The sequence below is a fragment of the Polyodon spathula genome, unplaced genomic scaffold, assembly GCF_017654505.1.
Source record: "Polyodon spathula isolate WHYD16114869_AA unplaced genomic scaffold, ASM1765450v1 scaffolds_806, whole genome shotgun sequence".
NCBI classification, from domain to species: Eukaryota; Metazoa; Chordata; class Actinopteri; order Acipenseriformes; family Polyodontidae; genus Polyodon; species Polyodon spathula.
This window is the reverse complement of record NW_024472293.1, coordinates 430,800-445,378: the sequence shown is the minus strand read 5'-3', so window position 1 is coordinate 445,378 and position 14,579 is coordinate 430,800. Positions and strand designations below refer to the sequence as shown.

Here is a 14,579-nt window from a genome sequence, read left to right as displayed (position 1 = left end):
CCTCTTTTAAATGTCCCACACAAATATTAGTGTCCCCTCAATATTTCATGGTTTGCCATTTCACGAATTTGGTTAACTGACACTCCTGTAAAAGTCATTTTTTGGCATAAAGACCCTTTGCTAATCTACTGTCTTTTGATATTTCACATTTTTCTGGTGTGCAAGTCAGGTGTTGAAATGAAGGGGAGAGTGCTGTATTAAAACCATCTTTAAACAAAACACCAGCTGTCAATGTTTTCTGGATGTCTGAAGTATGCAGTGAACCCAGCTTGGGATTGCATGTTTAGGGTTGAGCAGCAACATGCTTGTGTGACTCCACCTGTAAACATGGTTATTTAGGACTGCACACTGGAACCTTTACGCTGCTTTCATTAGCATTTGAGCAATGGACTGGTTTGAGGGTCGAGGTGGAGGAGAGAGAAACAGCAGTGCAATAAACATATGTATAAACTCCCACAGTGTCCCATGATTGCACAGCATCCCCAGTGTTTTAATCTGCAGGATTGTTGCATCTGTGCAGACAGTAACCTTAGCATTTGTAATAAAAATGACAAAATACATCAGTGTTATACTTCTGCAAAGCCATGATCATTTTGTCTCTCAAAGAAAGATGCTTAACCTTAAACAGTTGGGTTTCTGGAGCTGTTTGTCTGATTATAGTTCTTCAAGCTCATATAACTCAAACAGTACAAATGCATTTCTATACAGTGTCCTTCATACCATCCCAGAGCCAAATTTGGATGTCAGTAGTCTACAGTGGTGAGGAGAAGATGGTTATGCATGTTAGATTTGGTAAAGATGCACAATTTAAAAGGTATTACAGAAACAACATGTACTGTTGCTTTTAAAATAATGTGCTGCTCTCTCTTGTTCTTAAGTGAGGCATTGAAGCACGCAGTATGAAAAGCTTGGCCAGTGCTGAATTAGGATCTATCTGGTGAAGGGCCAGAGGACTGGGGTGTTCCTCATGTACTCCTGATATCCTGGGTCGTTGCCCCACTTCTTGAGGGCCTGTTTCTCTAGAATGGGGACCCCACTGACGTAATTCAGGAGGAAATAGAGGAAGAGCGGGGAGACAACGCTGAGGTGCTGGGCTCCCTGCATCACGGAGGAGGCAGAGAGGTACAGACCCGTCCACTGCAGGATCTCTCCCAGGTAGTTAGGGTGCCGGCTGTACGCCCACAACCCACTCCGGATAAACTGGCCCTGAAAACAAAAAAAACACAAACATGCAGTGCAGTTAATAATGTGAAACCCTGATCAGGTACAACCTGGGTTGGGTTTTAATGACAGCAGCTGCTTCTCTGCTTTATAATCCCTCTTGCCTGTAGGCTACAAATGGTTTGCTTTTTTTAGTTTTGAAGTTAGTCACATAAGGTTTTAAATACAGAACTGCCTGCCTGTAGAGTATATCTCGGGTACGGGCTGTAAGCGAGAGTGTTGGTACCTACCACGTTGTCGGGATCCTTTTTGAAGTTCCATTTCTGCTGGTCGGCGATGGCCTCCGTGGCAAACCCAAGCGCCCACAGACCCCAGCCCAGGTAATCCCGGACCCCCAGGGGCCAGTCCCGCTGCTCTGAATTCAGGATCAGGGTGGGGAGGAGGGTGACAAACACCCACACAGCTGTGGGCACAGGAGACGGGGACAGATGGATTTTTACAGCAACACTTAGACCATTTTCAGAACAGAAGCCAATAATGTGCAAAGCTGCAGTGAGTGTTAACGAGCAGGTATGCAGAGTATCCTGGAGCTAGAACCAGAACTGTTTCTCACCAAACCCTAGCGTGCGACTCTTATTACCTTGCATGGTCCAGTAGATAAAGAAGGTCCCGGGACTGTCCCGCACATAATTGAAGCGGCGATCCAGCCCCTCGTTCATAATCCTCAAAAACAGGAAGGAGCCGAGCCTGTGCCGGGGAAACCCAACCCCCCCCTGCTTATCAATAACTGTCTTGTGTGATGTCGCAATGAATTCTCCCGTCCCGATCCTCAAAATCTCATTTAGTTAAGGGCAAGAGCGTGGTCCTGCGATATCGAAATATTATAATAAGCCCTGTGAGCTGCACTCACCGTAGACCCCACGCTGTCACCAGCCCGCTCTGCACGTTCTGACGCCGGTAGCCGGTTCCGCCCCACCTTCGGCTCAGGAGTGTCAACAACACAAAGGTGCCTGAACCTGGAAAAGGTGTGAACGGGACAGAAAAGTTTAACCCTTTGCTGCCCAGGGTATGTTCCCCTACCTATTTGAAGTCTATGTCCTTAATGTCAAATATATTTGACACTGGGTAGCAATGGGGGAAAACACACACTAGGGAAGATATGCTCTGCTGCATAGCAATGGAGTTTGAGAGCCACCTCTTTCATAATAATGAGCGAGTCCTGGTGGAGTGGGCGGGGTTTGAGAGCCGCCTCTTTCATAATAATGAGCGAGTCCCGGTGGAGTGGGCGGGGTTTGAGAGCCGCCTCTTTCATAATAATGAGCGAGTCCCGGTGGAGTGGGCGGGGTTTGAGAGCCGCCTCTTTCATAATAATGAGCGAGTCCCGGTGGAGTGGGCGGGGTTTGAGAGCCGCCTCTTTCATAATAATGAGCGAGTCCCTGTGGAGTGGAGTGGGCGGTGGGCAACCCGCCTGTTTTTTTTTTTGAGAGAGAGAGAGAGATTTTTTTAAGACGGCGCTCTTTCATAATAATGAGCGGAGTGGGCGGGGTTTGAGAGCCGCCTCTTTCATAATAATGAGCGAGTCCCGGTGGAGTGGGCGGGGTTTGAGAGCCGCCTCTTTCATAATAATGAGCGAGTCCTGGTGGAGTGGGCGGGGTTTGAGAGCAACACAGCCGCTCGTTTCATAATGAAAGGTTATATAACTTGATAAGTTACAAAACCAGAACAAAAAAAACCCAAAAAACTGGTCCTGATAAACGACACGGCGCTTACAGTCTGTGCGTAAAACTAACGTAAGCGACGCGTAACGACTCGGAGAAACTATCTGCAGTAGTCTTTATTTGCATTTTTCAACACACTGTCCACACACACACAATATTTAATAATACCTCATCTCACCCGCTAAATCATAGAATTTTTCTGTCTTAAAAGCTGAGGCGACACCCCATCCGACCCACTGGATCGCCAGGTCGGTGACGGCGCATTTTAATAATATGTTCCCCATCGCTGACACCGGCATTGCAACCTCCTGGGACTCCTGGCCAACCTGCGAGAGTTTACTGACAGCACTGGTTACTGTAACAATACAGCCCGGAACCCAGGACGACGTTCTGCGCGCAACATTCCAGCCAGGGAAGTGTCTTGTGGTGACGCTATTTGGCCCCGCCTTTTTACGCACGGTATCCTGGGACTTGTAGTATTTAAAAAAAAATTTAAAGTTCTTCATTTTACTCTAGATTATAAAAAAAAAAAAAAAAAAAAAAAAAAGACAAGGCATTGCTTTTATTTTTCAGGGTATTTTTTTTATTTTATTTAAACGGGGCATCAATAGACGTGTCCCCTCCCGTGCATGGGTTATAATGGCCCACGCTTTGGGGGGGCTGCTGCTGCTGTTCTTGGGGTACGACTTCCTCATTAAAATATTTAGTATTTCTGCAAAGCGGGGGCCACGTCCTCTCAGGATGTTTTATGAGCAAGACGTCTGAAGGGGGGAGTATTTCGGAGACCTCTACGCAGCTGATAAAGATTTGCAATTAATATTTTATTTGTTTTTTTCTTGAAAGAGAGAGCGATTATCTTTTAAATTGTACCAATATATATTGAGCGAAATGTGTACGTGAACTAAGAGACACCGGGAAAAATAACCTGCTGCTTTGTCAGCTATTCCGCGAATAAGGAACGGGGAATAAGTACCGAACTTCCAGGTGAACATCATTGTAAAGTTTAATTCAAGGGCGTGTTGAGCGCTGTCTCCAGAGCGCATGAAAATCAACACATTCAATAATGAAATACGCATACCTACGAAGCAGTTCTCGGTGACTTTTCCTGACGGCTGGACTACCACCCAGTACCGCTGAGAGAAGACCTGTTCTCGTGTTTTGTAATCCGCAAATCTCCAGGTCGCCTCTCCTCCCGCAGTAACCTGTCTGCGGAGGGCGGGTGTGTTTTTAAAAACTCCACCGACGAGGCTGTGCAGTACAGTAAAACGACTTTAGTTTATCTGTTTACTTCCTTTAAAAAATACAATTGCGCAATAAGTCATTGCTTGTCTTAAACTGCGCCCGGGGGGGGGGTCGCTGGTTGTATTCGTCAATGTTGTGAACCTTCATTCAAACACACGTAGTGCAGCTGGGGGGAAACTGACACGCTGTGTGAGACTCGGGTGAGTACGCTTTGCTGTGAGTTGCAACTATAATGTTACCACTAATACTAGTAACTCTAATACTATTTGTAATACTACGACGATTAATAAATCTACTGGTTTTATTATTATTATTATTATTATTATTATTATTATTAGAATTAGCCCTAGTGTCAGTCGTTATAGTAATACAATTAGTAATCGAATCAGTTATTATGTATTTCTTAGCAGACTTTGTAAAATATCACAGTACAAACTAGTAAAATAATGATCTCTAACCCTAATTGTACTACCACGACTAATAACGCGCAGATGTGGTTTTAAATCCCTTCAAACAAGTACAGATGTGCTATTCGTTCATCTCTTAACTAACTGCTCTCAAGTCATGTTTGTAGTTTTAACTCGGGACTGACTCTAAGAACAGATACTATTGGAAGCGTGCTAGAAGAGGTACAGTACCGGTGTACTGTTGGGAGATAGATAGATAGATATGGCCTGGCGCTCCATTCTCAGTTCGGTATACCTGTGCAGGGTGTGGAGATGACTCTACTCGCTGCGGTTTTGCCGGATCCTGTAGCGGAGCGCATTGCAGTTAATGATTGCGTGGTTAAGAAAAGCGATATTTGAGAAGTGCGTCATTTTTTTTTTTAAAGGGAGTAAATACAAAGGCAGCGATGTTATCAGGCTGCGCTGGCTCGTTGTCAGATTGCAAGTAGCTTAATATTTGAAGTGGCAGAGACTCGTTTCTAAACCTGTTCTTTTTTTCCACGCCTCTCTGGGTATATGTTCTGCCTCTCTGACTGCAGACAGTAACACCGGGAACAGGGTCCGGGTCAATTCCTGTTTTTCAGTATCAATTCCTGTTTTAGGTCAGGTTTTTTTTTTTCAATTCCTTCAACGGCATTGGAATTGATATCTGAGACGTGATAACTGTTGAGTGACTTTTCAGCTGCTTTCATTTGAAGCCAATTTAATGGACAGACAGAGACTTTAAATGAAGTGATGTGTTGCCTCTGTGGGAAGCTCATTTTAACAGGATGATGCAAGTTTGACCAGTGTTGTGATTGAATGAGGGAATTGGACTTGAACTTAAACAGCTAAGACCCCCAAGCCTGGCTGAGAGAACTGCCTTGCAAACGGTATTTCTTCAAAACAGACAGTCTTCACCAGTGAGACGTTGTCAAGCAAAAATCATCCCATAGGAATGGGACAATAGGCACCTACTAACCCCTAAATCTACCTTCTACCCCTAAACCTAATATCTACAACTAACATAATCTCTACCCCTAATCTCAACCCTAAACCTGTTACTATTAAAGTCATTTTGAGTGTTATTTTAACACTGCGTTTTAGCGCCCTCTAGCGGCTACTACACCCTAAATGCATTATAGCGCTTGATCCGGACCGACTCCACCTGTTGGAAGGCTGGCAGGTACCTATTGCCAATTCCTATGGGGTGCGTTTTGCTTGATTAATATCCCATACAATCGACTGATCTCACTCGCACTGGGTTGCTTTTTAGAGTCTTTTATAGAGCAATTTACAGCACTGGGGGATCACCCTGGATTACATTACCCACTAAGAGGTGATCCCGAATGACCACGGAGAGGAGGGGGATCAACCCCACCTCTAAGGGCCTATCTCTCAGACTAGCTGTCTTGCCTATTCTGACTGAAACCGTCTTAGAAGCAGCTATTCAGTTTCCTATATGCAAAACAAATATCTGCTAGCTTAGTGGAGACTTTCCAGTTGAGTTATTTATGTATCTATAGTCTTTAAATTTATATATGTATAATTTGATAAGCAAATGACATGAAGCAATCTTCAGACCGCTTGCTGAGCTGCTATCTGCTGGGGTAGCGGATGCCAGTTGTAAAGTTGTGTTGACACATCTCGCTTCCCCTACTTTATGTATAAAACCACAGAGCCGAGCGAAAGGGTGAGAGAGAGAGAGAGAGAGAGAGAGAGAGAGAGGAAGCCGAGCAGACTGGAAACATGGCAGAGAATAAGACGGGCGCGGGAGCGGGGCTCTTTGCCAAACGGGTCCAGAAACAACTGAGCCGAGGCCGAGAGAAGGTAAGAGGAGGGAGAGGGACCGCTGCTGCCTGTCCAGGAATCAATACACTGTGGTGATGGGGGAGCTGGGGGGGGGTCTCTGTGCCACGTCTTATAGGCAAGAAACCCAGGGGGAGGTTTCTAGTTTTGATTATTTGCTTCCTTATTTGTGTTCCGATGCTGAGAAGTCGGTCAGCTCTGGTGCGCTTCGGAGGCCTTGAGTTAGTTCTGCTGTTTTCCGATTTCTGTTTAGTTTTTGTAAGACAGGAGTCCATTACGGGTAAGCATTTAGAAGCTGGAGCGGACAGGCGTTTCGGGTTGTGTCTTCAACAGTGTGATGTGTGAGGGCAATAATAGTTCACGACTGTTCGTCCTGCAAAGTGCAGTAAGAGCATACTGAAGGTTGCTTTGTTGCATTTCGCCAGATATTTCAACTGCAAATCAAGAAAGCCTTATTGTAGTTCTCCGTGACCAGTATAGGCCTCCAGTGCCCTCCGTCGATGAGCCCTGCGTTAGGGGCTGACTGAAACAGCGGTTGTTTGTTTTCCCTTTTCCCTAAACCCCGTTGCCCCTGCAGTGTCCACGTCGTGACCTCGTCGCTCTGTTTAGTGGCGGCGGTATTAGGAAGTTCTGTTTTTAAGCGCAGGGAGCAGCTGTGTGCAGTTTCACAGAACCCCTGTATGGTTCACACGTACAGAGTCGGGGTTCTTTGGAAAATGGGCTGCTCAGAAAATCGTGCGTTCCCTCGAATCGAGCTCTGCCCGCTTGCCCATTGAGCTTTCTTGTTCACCCTGTGAATAAAGCCGGCGCGCCTCTCCTCGCTCTGCCTGCAGCAGCAGGAGGTACCTGCGAGAGAACGCTCGGAGAATTCTGGGAATGTTTTGGGAAGGACAGCCGCTCGATCTCAGGGTTACAGATGTTGTTCTGAAGCTCTGCTGCTGATGCATTTTACAAAAAGCCCCTACTGTACAGTGAGTGTGAGATTACAAGGCAGTAAACTTCTCAATAATAATAATAAGTGTGTGCGGCAACCTGCAGCCCGGCTGGATTTCTCTCAGCAGTCTTGTGAAGTGTTGCTGCTGCACGAGAGGAAACGATTCACACTTTGCGTGTGTGCTGGCTGAGAATGCTGCTCAATGGAAATCAGACTCCCCTTGCAGAGCAGTTTGGCCCGTTCCAGGTTTTATTCCGAGCTTGATCAGCCACAGTGTGAGCAGGTAACAAGCTCAGGTGTGCCTTCTTAAACTCTGGCTGAAACTGCTCTGCAACAGGAGTCTTCTTTCCATCTTCTGAGGCTGTTTCTGTAACAGCCGCCTGTCAGCCAGCACACATGCTAAGTGTGAATCGCTTTCTCACCCACAGCAAGTCATTTACTAGCTGTGCTGTTCTGGACTGGAATCTAATACACTGTACATGTCCTATCGCATTATTGCTGCTAGTTACTTTAAGACACTGATGCATTACCAAAACAGTACCCTGCTAAAAGTGGGTTAATCTCAAGCGTCGGCTTGCACAGCAGCCCCATTTCAAGAGAAGTGTCTTTATTCAGGGAGGTAGGGTTTGAGGGGCAGCAGTCCTGCAGCTGCCAGTTTTGTCAGGGAGTGCTTTGCAAAATCTGCACTTTTATTCTGATCGTCCACATTGGGGGCAGGGTGGTGCCGGGTAAGGGAGTCTGTCCGTCTGATAAGAACACTGTAGTAATTGTGTAGTATTCTATAACGTTGTTTAATACGCTGTTAGTAATTGTGTACTGTTAGTACGCTGTTAGTAATGTGTAGTATTCTATAACGATGTTAGTAATTGTGTAGTATTCTATAACGTTGTTTAATACGCTGTTAGTAATTGTGTAGTATTCTATAACGTTGTTTAATACACTGTTAGTAATGTGTAGTATTCTTTAAAGCTCCCAGCTCCCAGATCTGGTAACTTCTTGTTTGACAGGCGAGAATTATACAGTTTTCAAATGTGTGAATAGGAAAAGGAAAAGTATTAGTTTTTGTTGCATCTTACAAGTTAAACACTGACTCTGTTACATCGTTGGTATTGTACAGATTGTTTTCATGGGGGAGGCCGAGTTTACAAATTGTTGTGCGCTAACAGGAAAAGCCCTATATTTAACCCACAGTATGAACAGCACTTTTTCCCCGAATGTGTTTATTTTGGAGTTTCCGTGCTGCGCCAGCACCTTCGGAATTCTGAGTTTGTACGAAACCGCTCTGAGCGACAGTGCTGTCGTCCACACGCTTCCTGCCTCATTACACTTCCTGTTTCTGCAGTGTGGTGTGTTTTCAGCTGTGATTATTTAAAAAAAAAAAAAAAAAAAAAAAAAAAAAAACACTATGACAACAGCTTTCCATATGTGCAAACACAACAAAACAAAATACACGCAAACTTTATAAGCAGCTGTGAACTCTGTGCTCCTGTAGTCGCTGGAGAATAGTCTACTGCACGCTGAACCAGGTGCCGTGCTTTTAATCAGTTTGGTGGGAAGCCTGGGATGGAAATGCAACTCCTCTTTCATAGCTCTTTCCCCTCCAGTCCAGGTTTTATGGTGAGCTTGGTTAGCCCTGGTGTATAGGAAACAGGTTCAGATGTGTGTCTCGTTGAACTCCTAGTAAAACCAGGAATGCATCAAACCGCTCTGCAACAGGAGTCTTGTTCCCATCTCCACCTTGTGTTTGTGTTGCAGGTCCTGCAGAAGCTGGGGAAGACCGTAGAGACAAAGGACGAGCAGTTTGAGCAGTGCTCCCAGCACTTCATCAAGCAGCAGGTAACTCCTTCCAGGCAGAGCCTCCAAACCCCAGCTCAACAGCAGAGTGGATCGGTGGTCTGGTGGTTAGAGAAAGGGGCTTGTTACCAGGAGGTTCCCAGTTCAATCCCAGCTTGACTCTTTACAGCCACAGCCTCCCATCTCCCTCCAAATTCCAGACAAAGTCTTAAACGTAGACCCTGAGTGTCGTCACTTACTGGTTTGCTTCTAGTGTTAGGCCATGCCCCCCCACAGGGATGGAAAAATTGAATAGCAGTTTTTCTTTCTTGCTCTCTGACTGAGCCTGACGGTACCAGGGATGAGCGAGCTTGCTAGCTGTCATTTATTCCTGTTTTTTCGTGCCCAGTGGACTCGTGGTTGGAAGCTTGGAGCTCTGCTGCCCATCCTTCCAGAACAGGTTTCCTGTCAGGGGCTGGCTTTCCGGTTTCCGGGTGATTAAGCTGCAGTACCATGTGGCTGAAGCTTCCAGCTTATCACTGGAAACAGCCGTGGTGCTCCGCAGCCACAGAGGAAACACAAACCGAGCCAGCTGAACCCCTGGCCACTGCCAAGCACCGGCGATACGCACAAACTTCTATTTTATCATTCAGAACGAACGGTTCGGAACTGTGTATATTTAAAGCAAGCCTACATCAGTATCCTGTGCAATACTTTCTTGCTTCACATTGTACTGTAGGCTAGACCGCTATACGTGTATATATTGAAAAATCAAAAGAACCTGTACATAAACTGGCACATGCATGAAAAGACTTGAAATACAAATGTACCGCTTTTTGACAGCATACCACTTTCTGATCTTGCACGTGTCACAATTTAGTACCACATTCTGACGATGTGAAACCAGGAAACCAGGTTTGGGTGCTGCAGATTTCTATTGATGGCATTTGAGTGAAGCGACAGGAAACTGCTCTACCCAAAGCGCTCTGGCTCGCCTGCAGCTCCACGCTGCTGAAGGCGGGGTGTGTGTGTGTGTGTGTGTGTGTGTCCCTCCAGGGTGTGGTTTTGACACTCGCAGTGAAAAGGGCGATCTCGAGCAGAATGGAGAAAGCAGAGCCTGGTAGTAAAGAACTATTTCTGCAAGATTTTAGTTTTTTCTTTTTTCGTTGTGAAATTTCTCAACGGTGATACCATTTCCCGATGCCTATGCTCTCGGCATTATAAAAGATTCAGTTTGAACACTGAGATTGTCGTCAAGGGGGTTGTTCAATCCTGTCCTCCAAGGAGGGAATTTACGACGGGAAAAGCTCCAGTCTGAATGATGGGTACATTTTATTTTTTATTGTATTGCTATATGCCCCAGCTACAGAAACTGTCTCCACTTTTGAAACCAAAGTTATGCCACTGAAATACCTAAATAAATACATTTCTACCATCTGCGTCCTACCTGCAGGGTCTGTCTTGATGAATTCAAGAGTACTGCAGCTCCACAGTATGTCTCTGCTCCTTTACCTTAGTTGCTGTTTGCAATCAAGCCATGTAGTCGTTACTCTTGTGTCTTCTGCTGGCTGTGATGTTTTTGCGGAGGATCTATAACCTCTCCTCATATGTTTCCTTTCAGAATGAAGGCAGTAAGCTGCTGAAGGATTTAAAATCTTACTACAGTGCTGTGAAAGGTAATGATATATACTGTAGTCTTGACCTTTCAGTACAGTAAAAAGAAAACTAAAGGCATACTGTGCCGGCACAAATTTTGGTGACAGCAAATGATTTACAGCAGTTTTTCCTCCTCAGACTCCTTACTTACTAAATATCTTCAGCCTTGGTACCGCAGCCCTTGTGGGAGAGACCTTGCTAAAATCTCTTGTGCATTTAAGAGGAGATGATTTGCTATTTGAGGATAGCAAGATATTTGGCGAGCGAGCAGTCTGAGTGAAGTTCTCCTGCAACAAAGTCCTCGTCCCCAGAGGTGCTGCTTTCCTAGAAAAAGGAGAACATTTCGAGGGACCACTCTGCTTGCGAGATGTCTTTCTCATTAAGATATCTAGCAGAAGAGGAGATCTGTTCAAAGATACCCGGGTGTTTAGTAAGTAAGGGGTCTGAGTGAGGAGAAACGGGCAAGCTGATAGTAAAACCTGGAACAGGTGAAAGTGCTGTGCAATAGGACTCTTCTTCCCATCCCTGGCGCTGTGTTCAACCCTGTCTGTTTGGTTGCAGGAATGCACGATGCCTCCAAGAGGCTGTCTGAGACCCTGCAGGAGGTGTACGAGACGGACTGGGAGGGCAAAACCGAGCACAGGACCATCATGGAGGTGAGACCTTCCACCGGGCTCGGATCTGCCGGGCCCAGCAGTGCTGAGATGCCATTGTGTGTTGCATGTTCTCGTGTGTGTCGTGTGTTCTTCTTGCATGTTCTCGTGTGTGTCGTGTGTTCTTCTTGCATGTTCTCATGGCGTGCCCCCCTCTCTTTGCTCAGAGCGATGACCTCCTGTGGAACGACTTTGAGGAGAAGCTGGCTGACCAGGCAGTGCGCACCGTGGAGACCTACGTCAGCCAGTTCCCCGAGGTCAAGGTGAGTCTGTCAGAGCCAGGCGGGCTCAATAGAAGCACCTCATATCGGGCTGAACCATTGGGACACAGGTTTTTTTTTTTAATGTCTCCTTCTCTTCCCCTTACCCCTCGCAGGAGCGCGTAGCGAAGCGTGGCAGGAAGCTGGTGGACTACGACAGCGCCCGGCACCACCTGGAGGCACTCCAGAACAGCAAGAAGAAAGACGAAGCCAAACTCAGCAAGGTAGTGGAAGGGCAGCACAGCCAGACACAACACCCGGCCCTGGGTGATGCTGGGTCAGGAGGCCGCAGCGTGTCCCCTGATGAGGGCTTGTGTGTGTCGGCGGGGGGGTCCTGGTGCTGCATGGTTCTGACGCTCTCCTGTTTCTCTCTCTGTGCTCCCCCCTCCACCCCCCAGGCCGAGGAGGAGTTCAATAAGGCGCAGAGCGTGTTTGAGGAGATCAATACTGAGCTGAGGGAGGAGCTGCCAGCACTTTATCACAGGTCAGTGGAACACAGCGCGTGTACTTGATACAACACAATAAAAAAAAAATAGTTATATAACTTCTTTTCTAAGAGTTATCACAAAGCGCTGAACAATTAACGGTAAGCCAAATCAAAGGTATTTTAAAAAAAAAAAAAAAAAACTTTTAAAACTCAAACGAATCAGACAAGCAAATGCTGTCAGGGAGCCCGTAAGGACGTGCGACCCTCAGTAAGGGTGTGTGTGTCACAGGTTTCCCAGTTTTGTGTGAAATGTACCCATTGCTGTGTAATATGCAGTTCCCTGTGATGCTGCTATGCAATAGGAGCCGTATTTGTGGTTTAACTTGGGGGTTTTACTGAACCAGAAATATTGAAGTCCTTTTTTATTTTTTTTTTGGCCAGTCGTATTGGATGCTACGTGACGGTTTTTCAGAACATCTCCAACCTGAGGGATATTTTCTACAAAGAGATGAGTAAGGTGAGAGGGTGCTAGTGGGAGACGGCTCAGTGGTTTTCTTGTGTGTTTGTGTGTTTTTTTTTTTTTTAAACTTTGATTTTGTTGCTTCCTGTCCAGCTGAACCATGACCTGTACGAAGTGATGACCAAGCTTGAGACTCAGCACTCGGACAAGGTCTTCATCATCAAGGGAGTGTCCAGGTCAGAGCAGAAGGGCAGCATGGGGAAGCAGAGGGGGAGTGGCAAAGCATAGTGACATCATGGAGAAGCACAGAGACAGCATGGGGAAGCATTGTAAAGCACAGAGAGGTCTGGTAAAGCATAGGGAAGCATTGGAAAGCACAGGGAGGTCTGGTAAAGCATAGGGAAGCATTGTAAAGCACAGAGAGGTCTGGTAAAGCATAGGGAAGCATTGTAAAGCACAGAGAGGTCTGGTAAAGCACAGGGAAGCATTGTAAAGCACAGAGGGGTCTGGTAAAGCATAGGGAAGCATTGTAAAGCACAGGGAGGTCTGGTAAAGCATAGGGAAGCATTGTAAAGCAGAGGTATGGTAAAGCATAGGGAAGCATTGTAAAGCACAGAGAGGTCTGGTAAAGCATAGGGAAGCATTGTAAAGCAGAGGTATGGTAAAGTATAGGGAAGCCTTGTAAAGCACAGGGAGGTCTGGTAAAGCATAGGGAAGCATTGTAAAGCACAGGCAGGTGTGGTGAAGCATATTTAAAAACATGGCGCTCACCCTGCTGTGACTCCTCGTTTCTCCCGACAGTAACAGAGGTTCTCTGATGATCTCGTCTCCGATCCGTCCCCCAAACCCGTCCATCTCTTCCGAGGTCAGTCTGGACCAGAGCCAGAACCAGAATGGACAGGACTCTGCCTCCTCTAGCACAGAGGAGCAGAACCAAGGCAATGAAACAAACGAGCCCAGCACTGATCAACCCAGTGAAGCCACAGCTCCCAGTGAGAGTGGAACTAGTGAAGCCACAGCTCCCAGTGAGACTGAAACCAGCGAAGCCACCATACCATCCACTGAGACTGGAACCAGTGAAACGACAGCTTCCCCGGAGACTGAACCCATTGAGGTCACAGCCTCCAGCTCGGTCGACACCCTGAATGAGAACGCAGCCCCCCCTGATGAGTCTCAACACAGCGAGGCCTCCCCCACGCATCCAGGGGACGGTGCGCATACCCTGCCCAGTGAGAAGCTGCCTGCCTCCGTGCCTCCACTCTCCAGCCCTGCCCCGGAGAGCCAGGATGCTCAGGAACAGCTTCCAGAGGCTGGGCAGAGCCCCCCAGACTCCCCTGAGGAGAGTGAGGAAGGAGGGGAGAACGAGGCTCAGCCTGGCTCTGAACCATGGCAGAGTTCGGGGGCTGTGGAGGGAGACGGGGCCGGAGAGGAGAGGGAGGAGGAGATCCAGGGAGGTGGCGAGGCTGTCTCCGATAAACAAGAGAGTTGAGACGGAAAGAAAACAGCTTCCTCCTCCTCCTTCTCGCTCACACCATGAACTAACAGTGTGCTCTCCAGACCACACAGCTCACCAGCAGCCCTCTCCACTCCTCCCTTCTACATCTCCCAGCCCGCACACGCATGCAAACACACACCTCTGCTCAGGCCCTGAGCTAACCCCCAGCCCCCCAGGACCAGCGGATCAGGCAGAGTCACTGCGTCCCAAAGCTCACCTCTTTCCCCATGCATTCAGCCAGACTCCACGCAGTTTGCTTTCGGCTTGCTTGACACCTAAACTCACCCGAGCGTGGCAGCATCAAACTGCACGGAGAAAGAGAACTTGGCACAGTGCAGTGTAGGTAAGAGGTAACTCAATATCCGAGAGCCAGCTAATTCAGTACAGTCTAGTGTAGACAACTCAGTACTGTACTGGGGATCTGAGAGCAGCTAATTCAATACAGTCTAGTGTAGAGAACTCAGTGCTGTACTGGGGATCTGAGAGCCAGCTAATTCAATACAGTCTAGTGTAGAGAACTCAGTGCTGTACTGGGGATCTGAGAGCAGCTAATTCAATACAGTCTA

At 47.1% G+C, this 14,579-nt stretch overlaps 2 protein-coding genes across 5 annotated transcripts; one reads left to right on the top strand and one right to left on the bottom strand.

The window, feature by feature from the left end:
- Window positions 1-570: 570 nt before the first annotated feature.
- Window positions 571-3,293, bottom strand: si:ch211-210c8.6. The gene is made up of 5 exons (XM_041241675.1): window positions 3,058-3,293; window positions 2,072-2,177; window positions 1,802-1,908; window positions 1,452-1,624; window positions 571-1,206 (listed from the first exon to the last, which is right to left on the bottom strand). Exons 1-5 carry the CDS (start codon window positions 3,176-3,178, stop codon window positions 931-933), a joined length of 783 nt encoding a protein of 260 aa, XP_041097609.1. The 5' UTR covers window positions 3,179-3,293; the 3' UTR covers window positions 571-930.
- Window positions 3,294-3,524: 231 nt separating this feature from the next.
- Window positions 3,525-14,445, top strand: bin2a (bridging integrator 2a). Of its 4 annotated transcripts, none has more exons than XM_041241672.1 (11): window positions 3,525-3,863; window positions 6,226-6,376; window positions 9,045-9,125; window positions 10,684-10,738; window positions 11,280-11,374; window positions 11,539-11,634; window positions 11,748-11,855; window positions 12,030-12,115; window positions 12,500-12,575; window positions 12,672-12,754; window positions 13,320-14,445. In XM_041241672.1, exons 2-11 carry the CDS (start codon window positions 6,296-6,298, stop codon window positions 14,005-14,007), a joined length of 1,449 nt encoding a protein of 482 aa, XP_041097606.1. In that variant the 5' UTR covers window positions 3,525-3,863; window positions 6,226-6,295; the 3' UTR covers window positions 14,008-14,445. The 4 variants fall into 4 exon arrangements, with proteins under 4 accessions (XP_041097606.1, XP_041097607.1, XP_041097604.1 ...); XM_041241673.1 differs by lacking the exon at window positions 3,525-3,863 and adding an exon at window positions 3,958-4,321 and having other exon boundaries at window positions 13,326-14,445; XM_041241670.1 differs by lacking the exon at window positions 3,525-3,863 and adding an exon at window positions 3,958-4,321.
- The last annotated feature ends 134 nt before the right edge of the window (window positions 14,446-14,579 follow it).